This window comes from Sapajus apella, unplaced genomic scaffold (assembly GCF_009761245.1).
Source record: "Sapajus apella isolate SASKATOON/1434 unplaced genomic scaffold, GSC_monkey_1.0 scaffold16, whole genome shotgun sequence".
Taxonomy (NCBI): Eukaryota; Metazoa; Chordata; class Mammalia; order Primates; family Cebidae; genus Sapajus; species Sapajus apella.
The window spans coordinates 8972481-8988644 of record NW_022436956.1 but is presented as its reverse complement, the minus strand read 5'-3'; the positions used below and the strand labels follow the sequence as shown (position 1 = coordinate 8988644).

The 16164-nt window shown below is 46.0% G+C and overlaps 1 protein-coding gene, 1 long non-coding RNA gene and 1 pseudogene across 2 annotated transcripts in view; 1 reads left to right on the top strand and 2 right to left on the bottom strand.

The window, feature by feature from the left end:
- Window positions 1-2897: 2897 nt before the first annotated feature.
- Window positions 2898-3583, bottom strand: LOC116555943 (annotated as a pseudogene).
- A 4184-nt stretch (window positions 3584-7767) lies between these two features.
- On the bottom strand, window positions 7768-9385 carry LOC116555942. Its single transcript, XR_004270758.1, has 2 exons — window positions 9203-9385; window positions 7768-7911 (listed from the first exon to the last, which is right to left on the bottom strand). It is a non-coding gene; the product is annotated as an uncharacterized LOC116555942 (long non-coding RNA).
- The window catches only part of DCPS (decapping enzyme, scavenger), a 48450-nt gene continuing 40229 nt past the window's right edge, over window positions 7944-16164 (top strand). The window contains exons 1-2 of the mRNA XM_032284856.1: window positions 7944-9276; window positions 11443-11617. Coding sequence (XP_032140747.1) covers window positions 9025-9276; window positions 11443-11617 — 427 coding nt within the window. The 5' untranslated portion in view covers window positions 7944-9024. The remainder of the gene's footprint in view (window positions 9277-11442; window positions 11618-16164) is intronic.

Sequence of the window (16164 nt, the reverse complement as noted above, 5' to 3'; positions counted from 1 at the left end):
GCCTCGGCCTCCCAAAGTGCTGGGATTACAGACGTAAACCACCTTGCCTGGCCAATTATTAAGTTTTTAAAAAGTATGACAATAGGCCAGGCATGGTGGTTCACACCTGAAATCCCAGCACTTGGGGAGGCCAAGATAGGAGGAACACTTGAGACCAGGAGTTCAAGACCAATGCAGTAAAACTCCATCTCTACAAAATTATTTATTTTTATGATTTTTTTTTTTTTTTTGAGGTGGAGTCTCGCTCTGTCGCCCAGGCTGGAGTGCAGTGGTGCCATCTTGGCTCAATGCAACCTCCACCTGCTGGGTTCCAGCAATTCTCCTGCCTCAGCCTCCTAAGTAGCTGGGATTACAGGTGCCTGCCACCATGCCCAACTAGTTTTTTTTTTTTTTTTTTTTGTATTTTTAGTAGAGATGGGGTTTTGCCATGTTGGCTAGCCTGGTCTTGAACTCTTGACCTCAAGTGATCCATCGCTTTGGCCTCCCAAAGTGCTGGGATTACAGGAATGAGCCACCACACCCAGCCCAAAAAATTTTTTAAAAAAGAAGCCAGGTGTCATGGCATGTGCCTGTAATCCAGGCTACTTGGAAGGCTGAGGTAGGAATCCTGCTTGGGCCCCGAAGGTCAAGGCTGCAGTGAGTGTTGTGATTGCACCACTGCACTCTCCACCCTGGACGACACAGCAAGACTGTCTTGGGGAAAAGAAAAAAAGTATGACACAGGAGGCTGAGGCAGGAGAATTGCTTGAGCCCAGGAGGCAGAGATTGCAGTGAGCTGAGATTGCACTACTGCACTCCAGCCTGGCGCCTGGTGACAGAGCAAGACTCTGTCTCAAAAAAAAAAAAAAAAAAAAAAAATGACAATTGTATCTATTGAAGAAGTTGTGTTTTTTTTCACTTAGTTTTTTTTTTTTTGAGACACAATCTTGCTCTGTTTGTTGTCCAGGCAGGAGTGCAGTGGCAGGATCTTAGCTCACTGCAACCTCTGCCTCCCAGGTTCAAGCGATTCTCCTGCCTAAGCCTCCCAAGTAGCTGGGATTACAGCCGTGTGCCACCACACCCAGCTAATTTTTGCATTTTTAGTAGAGATGGGGTTTTACCATGCTGGCCAGGCTGGCCTTGAACTCTTGAACTCAGGTGATCCACCTGCCACAGCCTCCCAAAGTGCTGGAATTACAGGTATGAACAACCATCCTCGGCCTAAAATAGTATTTTACCTGTTACTTTGTAGTCTGTGTTTTTCGTGTTTTATTCAGGAATTCCTCCCCTACATCTGTATTTTCTTCTATATTTCTTTTCATATTTAGGTCTTTAATCCACTTAGATTTCTTGTTTGAGAATAACCATCATTTACAAGTCCATCCTTACCCCACCGATTATGATGTCACCGCTGTCACATATTGTCATATGTGGGGGGCTGTTACTGGGTTCTCCAGTCTCCTATCCTTATCTGTTTGTATATTCCTGTGCTGGTGCCACACTGGCTTGCTTACTGACATTTCTTTTTTTTTTTTTTTTTTTTTTTTTTTTTTTTTTTGAGACGGAGTTTCACTCATGTTACCCAGGCTGGAGTGCAATGGCGCGATCTCGGCTCACCACAACCTCCGCCTCCTGGGTTCAGGCAATTCTCCTGCCTCAGCCTCCTGAGTAGCTGGGACTACAGGCACGCGCCACCATGCCCAGCTAATTTTTTTTTTTTTTGTATTTTTGGTAGAGACGGGGTTTCACCATGTTGACCAGGATGGTCTCGATCTCTTGACCTCGTGATCCACCCGCCTCGGCCTCCCAAAGTGCTGGGATTACAGGCTTGAGCCACCGCGCCCGGCTGCTTACTGACATTTCTAACAAGCCTTGACCATTTGTAGCGCAATTCTTCCTGCTCTCTTATCCATGAAAATCATTTTGACTTTTCTTCTTTTACTCTTCCATATAATTTTTTTTTTTTTTTTTTTTGGATGTAGTTTTGCTCTTGTTGCCCAGGCTGGAGTGCAATGGCGCCATCTCAGCTCACTGCAACCTCTGCCTCCTGAGTTCAAGCGATTCTCCTGCCTCAGTCTCCCAAGTAGCTGGGAATACAGGCACCTGCCACCACGCCCGGCTAATTTTTTGTATTTTTAGTAGAGACCGGGTTTTACTATGTTGGTCAGGCTGGTCTCGAACTCCCAGCCTCAGGTGATCCACCCGCTTCAGCCTCCCAACATGCTAGGATTACAGGTGTAAGCCACCTCGCCAGGGATATAAATTGTTTATTCAACCATCAGTTTCCAGGAAAAAGCCTGTTAGTATTTTTATTGGACTTATATAGAATTTATAGAATTTGAAAGAACAGATATTTTTATGAGTCTTCCTATTCATAAAAACAGTATGTCTCCATTTACTTATGTCTTTAAGTGTATTTCAATAAAGCTTTCTATATTTTCCACATTGGTTAGTCTCCTCTTTTTTTATTAGAATTACTCCCTAGCATTTCATATTTTCTGTTGGTGTTGTAAAGGCTAGTTTTACATTCTTATCTTTTACTGAGATAAAGAACTATAATTTATTTCACATATTGATCTAGTATTAAGCAGCATGCTGAATTATTATTACTATTATTATTATTATTTTTGAGACAGCATCTCGCTGTGTTGTCAAAGCTGGAGTGCAATGGTGCAATACTGGCTCACTGCAACCTCCGCCTCCTGGGTTCAAGCAATTCTCCTGCCTCAGCTTCCCAAGCAGCTGGGATTACAGGCACCTGCCACAATGTCTGGCAAATTTTTGTATTTTTAGTAGAGACGGAGTTTCACTATGCTGGCCAGGCTAGTCTCAAACTCCCAACCTCATGGTCTACCCGCCTTGGCCTCCCAAAGTGCTGGGATTACAGGCGGGAACCACCACACCGGGCCCTGAATTACTTTTTTTTTTTTTGCTGCTCCAGTCAACAAAAGGGACACTTTATTGAGGCTCCAGGGGCCTGGGCAGGAGGCTGCCCTTCAAGGAAGGAAGGGCCTCATTTGACCTTCTTCTTGGGCGCAGGTTATTGGTGTGGCCACACTTCTTCTTGCGGCAGTTGACAGCACAGGGGTGCAGGCGAGCATAGCACTTGCAGCAGCTCATCTTGTCCCAGTTGTATTTCTGGACGAGCTGGCAGAGAGAAGGCTCAATAATGCCATCTCACAGGCGCGGCACTAGGTGCAGGGTGGACTCTTTCTGGATGTTGTAGTCTGAGAGTGTGGCCATCCTCCAGCTGTTTACCAGCAAATATCAGACGCTGCTGGTCAGGTGGGATACCTTCCTTGTATTGAATTTTGGCTTTGACATTCTTAATGGTGTCACTGGGCTCGACCTCAAGGGTGATGGTCTTGCCCGTGACAATCTTCACAAAGATCTGCATCTCTGTGTCTGCCACAGGACCACCGCCACCAACCAACTGGGCCGCCTTGCTCTGAATTACTTAATTCTATAAGACTATAAACTTTGCAGGGTCTTGCTCTTCTGCCCAGGCTGGAGTGCAGTGGTGTGATCATGGCTCACCACTACCTTGACCTCCTGGGCCCAAATGATGATTCTTCTATCTTAACCCCGAGTAGCTGGGACCACAGGCATGTGCCACCACTCATAATCTTTTTGTACTTTTTATAGAGATGGGGTTTCACCATGTTACCCAGGCTGGTCTAATTTTTTTATATTTTTTGTTGAGATGGGGTTTTACCATGTTGCCCACACTGGTCTAATTTTTTTGCACTTTTTGTTGAGATGGGGTTTTGGCATGTTGCCCAGGCTGGTCTTGAACTCCTGGGCTCATGCTATCTGCCCACCTGAGCTTCCCAAAGTGCTGAGATTATAGGCGTGAGCCACCACACCTGGCCTGTTGGATTTTCTATAAACAGTCATATAATTTGCAAAACAAAACAAAAACTTTAATTCCTTCTGTGCTTCCTCAGGTATCCAATCAAACAAAGTGACAATAGCAGCCACGCTTGTCTCATTCTTTCCTTAAAAGGCATTGCTTCACACATTTCTCCTTTAAATGTGTGTTGTAGGTTTTCTGATACATAATTTTTTTCTTTTTAAGGGACAGGGTCTCATTCTCTTGCCCAAGCTGGAGTGCAATGGTGCAATCATAGCTCACTGTAATTCCTGGGCTCCAGCAATCTTCCTACCTCAGCCTTCCAAATAGCTAGGACAACAGGTACATGTACTATGGCTGGCTTTTTTTTTTTTTTTTTGTAGAGACCAGGTTTTGCTATGTTGACCAGGCTGTCTCAAACTCCTGGCCTCAAGTGGTCCTCCCACCCTGGCCAAATTGCTGGGATTACAGGCATGAGTTACCATGCTCCGGCTTGGTACATAATTTTAACAGGTTAGAAGTTTCCTGCTTTTTCAGTTGGCCAAGAGTTACTTCTCTTGAATGGTTTTAAATTTAATCAAAATAGTTGACATCTATTTGAGAGACAGCATTTTTTCCCCCTTTTTAAAATGGTTAATGTAGGAATAACATTAGATTTTCTAGCATTATGCCAGCTTGATGTTCCTTGTAAACTCAACTTGACCGTGATGTATGACTTTTTTAAAAAAAATCACAGGATTCCAGTTTGCTACCATTTTCTTTAGGAATTTCACGTCTTCATTCAGGTACATGATTGGCCCTTAATTATCTAATCTTGTATTATCCCTTTCTGGTTATGTTACCAGGGTTATACCAGCTTCATAAAATAGTTGAGGAGTGGTTTTTTTTTTTTTTCCTCCGAGACAAAGAGTCTTGATCTGTTGACCAGGCTGAAGTACAGTGGTGTGATCTTGGCTCACTGCAACCTCCCAGGTTCAAGCAATTCTGCCTCAGCCTCCTGCGTAGCTGGGATTATAGGCTCACAGCACCAAGCCTGGCTAATTTTTTTTGTATTTTTAGTTGAGATGGGGTTTTACCATGTTGACCAGGCTGGCTTTGAACTCCTGACCTCAAGTGATCCACCTGCCTCAGCCTCCCAAAGTGCTGGGCAACAGAGCGAGACTCTCAGAAAAAAATAAAAATTTGTTGGCCCCTTTATTTAGCTAGTGGACCTTCAGGGATCCTAGCTCTATGGAAAGTTCTGTATCCTAATTCCCTTTTACACAAGCTCAGGTCTTGTCTCTTGAATCGTGTCCTAGGTGTCTAGAGATCAGCAATAGCACTTAAAACAGCTTCCACCTTAAAAATCCCTTTACCACTCTATGGATTCAAACTCCCATATCATTTTTGGTTCCTGAAAATTTTACTTTTTTGAGAGCTCGGCAATGTAAGTAAAAGAATGTTTTAAATTTTGCATCCAGAATGTTCAGGTGTTTTGTAGCTGACTTGTTTTCACTTTAGTCTGTCATAACCCCTGAAATGGAAGTGGGAAGTATCCAGTCTTTCTTTAGACTAATAAAGAAAAGATTTGCGGTTTTTTTTTTTTGTTTTTTTTTTTTTTGAGACAAGAGTCTCGCTCTGTTATTCAGGCTGAAGTGCAGTGGCACGATCTTGGCTCACTGCAACCTCCGCCTCCCAGGTTCAAGCCATTCTCCTACCGAGCAGCTGGAATTACAGGTGCCTGCTACCATACTCGGCTAATTTTTGTATTTTTAATAGAGATGGGATTTAACCATGATAGCCAGGCTGGTATCAAACTCTTGAACTCAAGTTATTCACTCGCGAGACCTCCCAAAGTGCTGGGATTACAGGCGTGAGCTACTACACCTTGCTTGGGAGAAGTTTTAAGATTTCCAAAAAACTCAACAATTTGAATAGGGCTTTATAATATTGCGTACCCTAATATAGCATTGTCTAGTAGAAATTCCTTTGATAATGAAATGTTCTACATCTGTGCTAATATGGTAGCCACTAGTCACAAGCGGCTATCAAACACTTGCAAAGTGGCTGGTGTAACTGAGGAACTGAATTTTAAATGTAATTAGTTTTAACTGTGCCGCCATAAAGATTCCTTAAACTCTGCGGTTTAGTATTTAATAGGAACTCTAGTAGCTGAGGCTTCCTATGAGCTCATCTTTTCCTTGAACCAGGCTTTTTTTTTTTTTTTTTTGAGATGGGGTTTCACTCTTGTTGCCAAGGCTGGAGTGCAATGGCGCGATCTCAGCTCACCACAAACTCTGCCTCCCAGGTTTAAGCGATTCTCCTGCCTCAGCCTCCCAAGTAGCTGGGATTACAGGCATGTGCCATCACGCCCCACTCATTTTTTTATTTTTAGTAGAGATGGGGTTTCTCCATGTTGCTCAGGCTGGTCTGGAACTCCCAATCTCAGGTGATCCGACTTCCTCGACCTCCCAAAGTGCTGGGATTACAGGCATGAGCCACCATGCCTGGCACATTCTTTTTTTTTTTTTTTTTTTTTTTTTTAAAAGAGACAAGGCCTTGCTCTGTTGCCCTGGCTGGAGTGGAATGGTGTGATTACAGCTCACTGCAGCCTCAAACTCCTGGGCTCAAGTGATCCTCCCACCTCAGCCTCCTGAGTATCTGGGACTACAAGTGTGAGCCACCAGGTGGGGCTTGAGCCAGGCTTTTTGAAGAGTAGAATTCTGGTTTTATATTTTATGAAAAATATACCCATATTGATGAATTTTTGCCAATAATGAATACATTTCTCTACAATTTCATTTCAAATGCTTCTTGTTTGCTCATTATATTTTAGCTACACAGGTCATTCTTATTTTTTTTTGAGACTGAGTCTTGCTCCCTGTCACCCAGGGTGAAGTGCAGTAGAGCGATCTTGGCTTACTGCAACCTGTACCTCCTGAGTTCAAGTGATTCTCCTGCCTCAGACTCCCAGGTAGCTGGGATTACAGGTGTACACCACCACACCCAGCTAATTTTTATGTTTTTAGTAGAGATGGGGTTTCACCACATTTGTCAGGCTGGTCTTGAACTCCTGACCTTGTGACCCACCCACCTCAGCCTCCCAAAGTGCTGGGATTACAGGTGTGAGCCACTGTACCCGGCCCATTCTTATTTTTAAAAAATGTCAAGCACATAACTGCTCTAGGGTCTCTGACATTTAATATTTACTCTGCCTGGGCTCTTCATATGGCCGGTTCCTTCTCATCGTTCAAGTCTCAGCTTAAATGTCAGTCACCTTTTGAGAGGTCCAAGATCATCTTATCTAAAGGGCTTGACCAGGCATGGTGGCTCACACCTGTAATCCCAGCACTCTGGGAGGCGGGCAAGTCACTTGAGGTCAGGAGTTTGAGAACAGTCTGGCCAACATGGCAAAACCCTGTCTCTAATAAAAATGCAAAAATTAGCCAGGCATGCTAGTGCATGCTTGTAATTCCTGCTACTCAGGAGGCTGAAGCAGGAGAGTCGCTTGAACCAGGGAGGCAAAGGTTGCAGTGAGCCAAGATCGCACCACTGTACTCCAGCCTGGGTGACAGAGTGAGACTCTGTCTCAAAGAAAAACAAAAGGGAGGCCTCCTATCCCAGGCTCTTCACACTGTCCAGTTTTGTTCTATTAACAGCACTTAATCATTATTTTGCTTATGTCACATGCCCCATTTGAATATACATTTTGTGAAAGGAGAGGCTTCCTCTGTCTTGCTCAGAATTGATAGTGGCTGGCACATGGAAAATGGAGACCTGGAGAGGTTAAGTTACTTCTCCAAAGTTACACAGCTAGTCAGTGTTAGGGCCCGACTTCATGGCTCTCAATTCTGGGCTCTTTTTGCAAAAACATAGCTACTCCACTGAAATTCCCTTCCTAACGGCAAAAAAAAAAAAGTCCAAAAAAAAAAAAAAAAAAAAAAAAAGCCTGGCAATTTTCACAAAATCAGGGTCTTGGAGTCAAGCAGGTTTTGTCATTGCCATTTGTCCTCCAGGATATATATTTTTTACTAGTCTTGAACGCAGGTTACAACCTCTTTTTGTATATTCTCAGAAGGTGAGGAATGGATCCAGGAAACCTGTGGACATGACAAATTTTTTTGTTGCTGTTGAAGATAATTATTCCAGATCCTAAGTCTCCCCTAATAATGCTTTCTGCATCACACAAAAAAGTCTTTTATCCGACTCCTAATCTATATTTCCGGTAGAAAAAAATCCAAAAATTAGACTAACACATGGTACACCTTGTTACTGAACAAAAACTGACCGTAAATTGCATCTTGTTGCTAATGTTGAAAATGGCAAAAACTGTCCCACAACCATTAGATATGTCGAAAATCTAAACTCAAATCACTGGCAAAAATGTTTCACTGACTGAAACAATTAACAAAATTTAGATCTGTAAACACCAGGGAAAAAAGGGCTAACTAGAAACGATGGCCACCAAGCAAACTCTCAACAGCGGAAGTTACCAGTAACAATGTTACATGGCAAAAAAAAAGACAAAGGAAACCCTGCGAGACGCATCATACCGCAAATCTTATCCCCAGGGAAGACGGGCAAAAATATAGGCAAACTAGATACAGAGGGGGGGAATGCCTCCAGCCCAGAAATAAGTGGGTGATGGGAATGGTTCTTCTGGCCCTGTTCGTTTTCCCTTCTTTTCAGCAGAAAAGTGCTGAGTCCACAAAGGAAAAAACCGATCAGGATGAAAATTTCTCTAAAGCAATGAAAACGGGGGAAAAATGGAAATAGCTTAAATACTCGGTAGAAAAAAAGTGACCAAATTATAAAGTGGGCTCACGGATTTGCGTCAGAAACGTTACTTCCCCGACAACTGGTCAACGTCGGTGTAAGTATGATTAAAATGTCAGTATTAAAACAAGGTCTCCAACACTCCCGTGGCCCAAGGGGGTCTTCGGCTACCGCTCCCGACCGTGGGCCTGGGGGTCCCTATTTCCTGCGCTCGCACCTCTAGCCCCCCGCTTTCGGGACTCTCAGCCTTCTTTTCCCTTCCCTCAGGGCCGGGCGGCACCTCAACCAGGCCAAAGGCAGTAACTTTGCTGAAAGGAGCGCCCTGAGACAGGTCAGAGGGCTCCGCCATACGCGACCCGCAGCCACAGGAGCGGGTCCCCAAGCCGTGAGCGCCGGGAGTTGGCGACTCAGCCCAGCACTGCAGCCAGGCTCGGGCGATGGGCGGGGCCAGCGCGAAGCGCGCAGGCGCACACCGCCTCCCGGGCAGCATGGCGGACGCAGAGCCTCAACCCAGCAAGAGAAAGCGCGAGCAGGACTTGGAGGAGGCGCACGTCGCCAGCACAGAGGAAAAGAAGGCAGACGTTGGAAATGGTACCTGTGCTCCTGTCCGCTTACCGTTCTCCGGCTTCAGACTGCAGAAAGTGCTGAGGGAGTCTGCGCGGGACAAAATCATTTTCCTACACGGAAAGGTACCAGAAGGCATCCCAGGGGTGGGACGCGGCAACCAGTGAACCAATCATCACTTCGGAAGCGGATTTTTTTTTTTTTTTTTTTTTTTTCCGGATCTCGACCGGAAAATACCAATCATCACTTGGGGGAGCGGAATGCGCCACTAGAATGCAAAGAGGGGCGGTAAAAGGCGGCAAGATTGCCCTTGAAATTAAGGCAATGAACGCATTTAGCTCTAATTTTTCTAAGTGTCTGCTTGACTAGAAATATCTACTAGGAGAGTGTATTGCACGTTAAAGATCACGTGTTCCTTTTTCCAAGTCATTCATTGTCATCCACTTATGTATACAGGGACTGGGGATCCAGTAAACGTTAGATGTCTTACTCATCCCTGACCCTGGAAACGACATGAGACTGTAGGAGATGTGATCTCTGCCTTACACGACTTCAGCCCTAACAGGAGACAATATATTATAATTGTTAATTCAGTTCTACACACGCATTTTCATGCATGCCAGAGGCTGAGCTAGGTTCTGGGGATGTGGAGATGAAAGTTACCATCCCCGATCTTCAGGACTACGGAATATTTCTGGCGAGACAGATACAGACAGCTTGCTCCAATACCAACGTGCCCAGCCGTCTGGCAGGGGCTGAGGAGAGATGGAGACCATTCCAGGAACTAGTAAGGAGGCCCAGGCAGGGCAGGCATGCGGGTTCTCCAAAACTACTAGCAGGAACTCTTACCTTTGGGAGGATCAGGGAACCTTGGTCTAGGCTTCCATGCCTCTCTGTGTGTCTTTTTATTTTTGTTTTGTTTTTTGAGAAAGAGTCTCTCCTCTTTTTCACCCAGGCTGGAGTGCAGTGGTGTGATCTCAGCTCACTGCAACCTCTGCCTCCTGGGTTCTAGCGATTCTCCCTGGCTCAGCCTCCCGAGTAGCTGGGATTACAGGCACCTGCCACCATGCCCGGCTAATTTTTTATTTTTAGTAGAGACAGAGCTTCGCCATGTCGTCCAATCTGGTCTTGAACTGCTGACTTCAGGTGATCCCCCCTGCCTTGGCCTTCCTAAGTGCTTGGATTATAGGGTGAGACACTGTGCTGGGGCTTTTTTTTTTTTTTTATTAGAGGTTTTTATGTTGTCCAGGCTGGCCTCGAACACATAGCCTCGCCTCCTCAAGCATCAGAACAACAGGCCGGAGCCACTGAGGCTCACTTCTTTTCTTTTCTTCTTTTCTTTTTTTTTTTTTTTTAATATGAGGTTCTGTCTGGTTTTCTCAGCCCAGCTGTCTTCAGTGTGCAGCACCTGCTGAAGGTGTTAGCCATGAGAGCTTTTGAGCTAGGAGTCACTTGGGAGACACAGGTTCTAGTTTCTGTTTCAATGCTGACTCTTCATGTGACTTTGGGCAAGTCACTCAAGATCTCAGTTTTTCATCTTTTCTTCTGAAATGGGGAGAACTTGACAGAGATCTTGTAAGCCTAAAATGGAAGACAACTGAGAAGGCTTGCATTTTGGGGAAGAAAAGTGTGAGAGCCACCACAAGGATTTGGGTTGATATGCCTTCTCTGGTTGGGCACAGTGGCTCATGCCTGTAATCCCAGCACTTTAGGAGGCGGAGGCATGCAGATCATTTGAGGTTGGGAGTTTAAGACCAGCCTAGCCAACATGGTGAAACCCCATCTCTACTAAAAATACAAAAATTAGCTGGGTGTGATGGCTCACACCTGTAATCCCAGCACTTTGAGAGGCTGAAGTGAGTGGATCACCTGAGGTCGGGAGTTCAAGACCAGCCTGACCAACATGGAGAAACCCCGTCTCTACTAAAAATGCAAAATTAGCTGGGCCTGGTGGTGAATTCCTGTAATCCCAGCTTCTTGGGAGGCTGGGGCAGCACAATTGCTTGAATCCAGGGGGCAGAGGTTGCAGTGAGCTGAGATTGCACCATTGCACTTCAGCCTGGGTGACAGAGCAAGACTCCATCTCAAAAAAAAAAAAAAAAAAAAAGAGAGACGCCTTCTACGAAAAAAGAAATGTGAATGCCATTGGCTAGACTTTCCCAGAGGGAAGACTTCAGAGAAGGAAATCCCAAGTTCTAGGATTTCAAAGGCCCTGGGAGCTTCTGTCTCTGCTCTCCAGAGTCTCATCGTGGCTCTGCCCTTGAGCCCACTGATGATGCCCTTGCCCACAGGTGAATGAAGCCTCTGGGGATGGGGCTGGAGAGGATGCCGTTGTGATCCTGGAGAAGACGCCATTTCAGGTGGAACAGGTGGCTCAGCTCCTGACAGGTAGCCCTGAGCTCCAGCTGCAGTTCTCCAACGATATCTACAGCACCTATCACTTATTCCCTCCAAGACAACTGAGTGGTGAGCAAGAGGTGGCCAAGGTGTCTGTATGGAGGGAGAATGGGATGGCGGGAAATTACGTGGTATGGTGACCAGACTCTCTATCCCCGATTTGCATGTTCTAGTACAATAGGGAGATTTCCTCGCTAGGGGACATTTTTCGTTGTCAGAATGTGGGATGGTGGTGGGGCGTTGCTTCTGGCACCTAGTGGGTAGAGACCAAGAATGCTGCTAAACACCTTCCCATGCACAGGACAGGCTCCCACAGCAAAGTAATGTCAGTAGTGCTGAAATTGAGAAACCTGGCCAGCCCTTTGGGAGGCCAAGGCAAGCAGATCACCTCAAGTCGGGAGTTTGAGACCAGCCTCTTGGCAAACATGGTGAAACCTTATCTCTACTAAAAATACAAAAATTAGCCAGGCACGGTGGCATGCACCCATAATCCTAACTACTTGGGAGGCTGAGGCAGGGGAATCGCTTGGACCCAGGAGGTAGAGGTTGCAGTGAGCCGAGATTGTGCCACTGCACTCCAGCCTGGGTGACAAGAGTGAAACCCTGTCTCAGAAAAAAAAAACAAAAAAAAAAGAGAAACGTTGTTCTAATGTAGTATGTTTCGGGGAGAGTGTGATTCATGGGATAGAATAATAGATTAATTTACTACTTGAATGATAAAAATTGTCAGCACTTAGGAAATCCTTACTATTGTGCTAGTCAGCCTTCTAAGTAATCTACATGTATTAACATGGTTAATCCTCAAACAGCCCTCTAGTGAGAGGGCTTTATGGGTGAGGAAACTGGTTTTGAAAGGTTAAGTAACTTGTCCCAAATCACGAAGCCAGTAGGTGGCAGGAAGGCTACGGTTTTTCAATAGACTGGGGTCTCGTTCACCATACTCGTTCTGTGGGCCGGCGAGCATGTTGGGTGCTGCAAAAAATCAGTCACTTCCTAAAGGAACCTACTTTGAGGGGGGAGAGACAACTAGTGTGATCAAGGGGGTTGGGAGAGAAGGGCAGGAACTCGTGGGTTAGAAGGCAGAGAGTTGTTTTTCATTGCCAGCATTTCTTAATTTATTAAAAAGAATATTTGATGCCAAAAGCCAGGCATGACATGTGCGTTTTTTCTCAAGATGGTTAGATTTTGTAGGCAGCTTTGCTAGAAGCATGAAGGAGATTGGTTGACCTTAAAGATTCCTTCCAACCAGCAAATTCTGGAATCTGTTTTACAGCACATGGTGACTTTGTCACATCCTTCTGTCTTCTTGTTTGCCCTGCAGCGTTTAAGAGCAGTTTGGCTTTGCAGATATCCTGGCCCACAGTCTTTTGATAGATATTCTTTCCTGCCCTCCATGAAAGGGTGCTATTGTTGTCCTTTGGAAACACACGTGAACACTTGATGGTGAGACAAGCAAACCTTTCATGACTTAACGCAGAACAGCCTTGTCTTCCACTGAGCGGAAGCCAGATTAATTGCTGCAAGTTGATGGAAATGGACAGCTGTATTTACTTTCTCAGGCATTGACATTTAAGCAAATGTATTCCTCAGCACAGGGTGGCAGAAGCATGACAGAAGGCACTGTGGCCAAACACAACTTGGCCCCCGCATTACAGGCTCTGGGGCTATTGCTTTATTGCCACATCCTTTCCCTGTCCTTCCGAAATCCCTCTACCCACCCTCCCAACTCTTGGCCAAAATTCAGAAGGTACTGCCCGCAGATCAACCCTGTGGAATTCACAGGCTCTCTTTTTTATTTTCCCAGTACTTCTGTGGTGCTGCACGCAAGTGGAGGTGGTCCCTGCCCGCTCTTTCTATTTCTATTGCTTTGTTCCAAGATAAGCTCTGAAAGAGGCAGTGGGGGTTATTGGCTCACCACAAGTCCTTGTTCCCACTTCGAACCCCAGGTGTTTCCACAACCCTTTCCCCAGGGCCACCCCCACCCACGTGGAAGCTTCAGATGTTCATCTTTTCCTGACTTATTCTTTTTATTGAGACAGAGTTTCACTCTTGTTGCCTAGGCTGAAGTGCAATGGCATGTTCTCGGCTCACTGCAACCTCCACCTCGTGGGTTCAAGCGATTCTCCTGCCTCAGCCTCCCAAGTAGCTGGGATTACAGGTGCCTGCCACCATGCCCAGCTGTTGTTTTTTTTTTTTGAGACGGAGTTTCACTCTTGTTACCCAGGCTGGAGTGCAATGGCGCGTTCTCAGCTCACCGCAACCTTTGTCTCCCAGGTTCAAGCGATTCTCCTGCCTCAGCCCTCTGAGTAGCTGGGATTATAGGCACCCGCCACCATGCCTGGCTAATTTTGTATTTTTGGTAGAGATGGGGTTTCTCCATGTTGATCAGGCTGGTCTCGAACTCGTGACCTCAGGTGATCTGCCCACCTAGACCTTCCAAAGTGCTGGGATTACAGGTGTGAGCCATCACACCTGGCCATGCCCAGCTCATTTTTGTATTTTTAGTAGAGACAGGGTTTCACCATGTTGGCAAGGCTGGTCTCAAACTCCTGACCTCAGGTGATCCACCCACCTCAGTTTCCCAAAGAGCTGGGATTACAGGCGTGAGCCACTGTGCCCGGCCTTCCTGCCCTCTTGGCATATAATTCATCCCTGAGTATCCACTGGGGATTGGTTCCAGGACCCTCCTCAGATACTAAAATCTATGGATGCTCAAGTCCCTGATATAAAATGTGCAGTGTTTGCATGTACCCTAAGCACATCCTTCCATATACTTTAAATCATCTCTAGGTTATTTTTACTACCCGCTACAATGTAATGCTATGTAAATCGTCGTTATACCATGTTTCTTAGGTAATAATAACAAGAAAAGTCTGTTTCTGTTCAGTATAGACACAATGTCCTTCTTTTTAAAAATAGTTTTGATCTGCAGTTGGTTGAATCCACAGTTATGGAACCCACAATATGGAAGGCCCACTGTACATGTGGTGCCTTGCACTCTTGCTTTTCCTACCAAAACTAGGGATGGGGATTTGGAAGTCACAGCGGTTTGCTTCAGGGGCCAGTCGCTCCCTTGTTTAGCTACACACCGTGTCCCTGGGTGATATCCAAGGTCAGGGCTGGCAAACTTTTTCTGTCAAGAACCGAAGAGTAAATATTTTAGGCCTTGTGAAGCACAAATGGTCTCTGTCTCCTTTTCTTCTTTTCTTTCCGTCTTCCTCCCTACCCCGCTTTTCTGTCTTTTCTGCCTTCTCCTTCTCCTTCTTTTTCTCCACCCCTGTGAAAATGAAAATATCACCCTTAGTTTGCTGATTGTACAAACCAGAGGCTCTGGGCCAGACTTGACCAGCTAGCCATAGTTTATTTACCTCTGTTCCAGATTTTTACCACTCAAAATGTGGTTTGTGAACCAGCAGTATCGGCCCCACCCGGGAGTCTGGTAGAAACAGAATCTTTACCCCACGTCAGACGACAGAATCATTGGAGTCTGCATTTTGGCATAGTTCCCTGGTGAGCCATATGCACATAAAACTTTGAGGGGTGCTGACCTTTAAAATAACACCATCTGTGTTTGTGCCAGTGACACCACCTTTATTTCTCCATCTCTGACCTCTCCGAGAACTCCAGGCTCATGTTGAAATAAACCCTGCCTTGACATCTCCATTTGGAGGTCAGAATCCAATGTGCCAATGTACTTAAAAGCACTTAGCACATATTAACTAGTGGCTGCTATTACCAGTCTCTTGTGCAGGCCCTGTGCTGTGTACCGTAGCTTTAGAGATGAGTTAGATACCATCCTTGTCCTCACAGTCCAGTTCGGAGTTGGGGGTGGGGACACAAGTTATGAAAAGAGGGAGGTGAAAAGAGGAGAGTTTGGTCACTGCCTGGATATAAGGGGCTGAGGTCCTTGAAGGTTGGATCCATGTCACTCACATCAGGCACTTTCAATAAATGAAGAATAAATCCACAAGCTGACCTATGTGTACATTTTTTTCCCGTGGGCTGGGCATTCTACGACCACAAGGTGGCAGCATTGGCAAAATAGTCCTGTGGCCCGCTCCAGCTGTCCCCTTTGTGGGACGGTTAGCCAAGTCAGAGCCTAGGACCTCCCTCTCCAGTCCCAGCCTCAGAATCTACTCAGTGCTGCCCACCCCAAGGGCCCTGAATGTGCAGCTCTGCAGCCTCAGCCCTCTGTTCCGCTGCGCGGTTGCTCCTTTGGCTGCTGTCTCTGGCTGCTTCTCCAGACCTCCTTCCCAGAATACTGTTTACCTAGGGGCGCCCCCACCCCTCATTTCTGAGCTGGCCGCTCTCCTGGGCACAGTAGAAATCCTGGGCTCAGCTGATTTTTTCTGGTATTTCTCTGGTCACTGGCAACTTTCTTTTCCTCTTCAAGTCTGGAGTTTTTGCAGTCTCCGCATTCATGTATCCCTCCACGTTCTCAGCTGACTGCAAGAGGCTGCTCCTGTGAGCCACTCATCCCGCCAGCCGCAACGCCCGCCTCAATGACATAATGGAGAGAGCATGAGCTTTAGGAGTTAGTCATGCTAGGGGCACCCACACTTTCTCGTGGTGTGCACTGGGGCAGCAATGTTTCTGAGTTTTAGCGCAGCCACAGC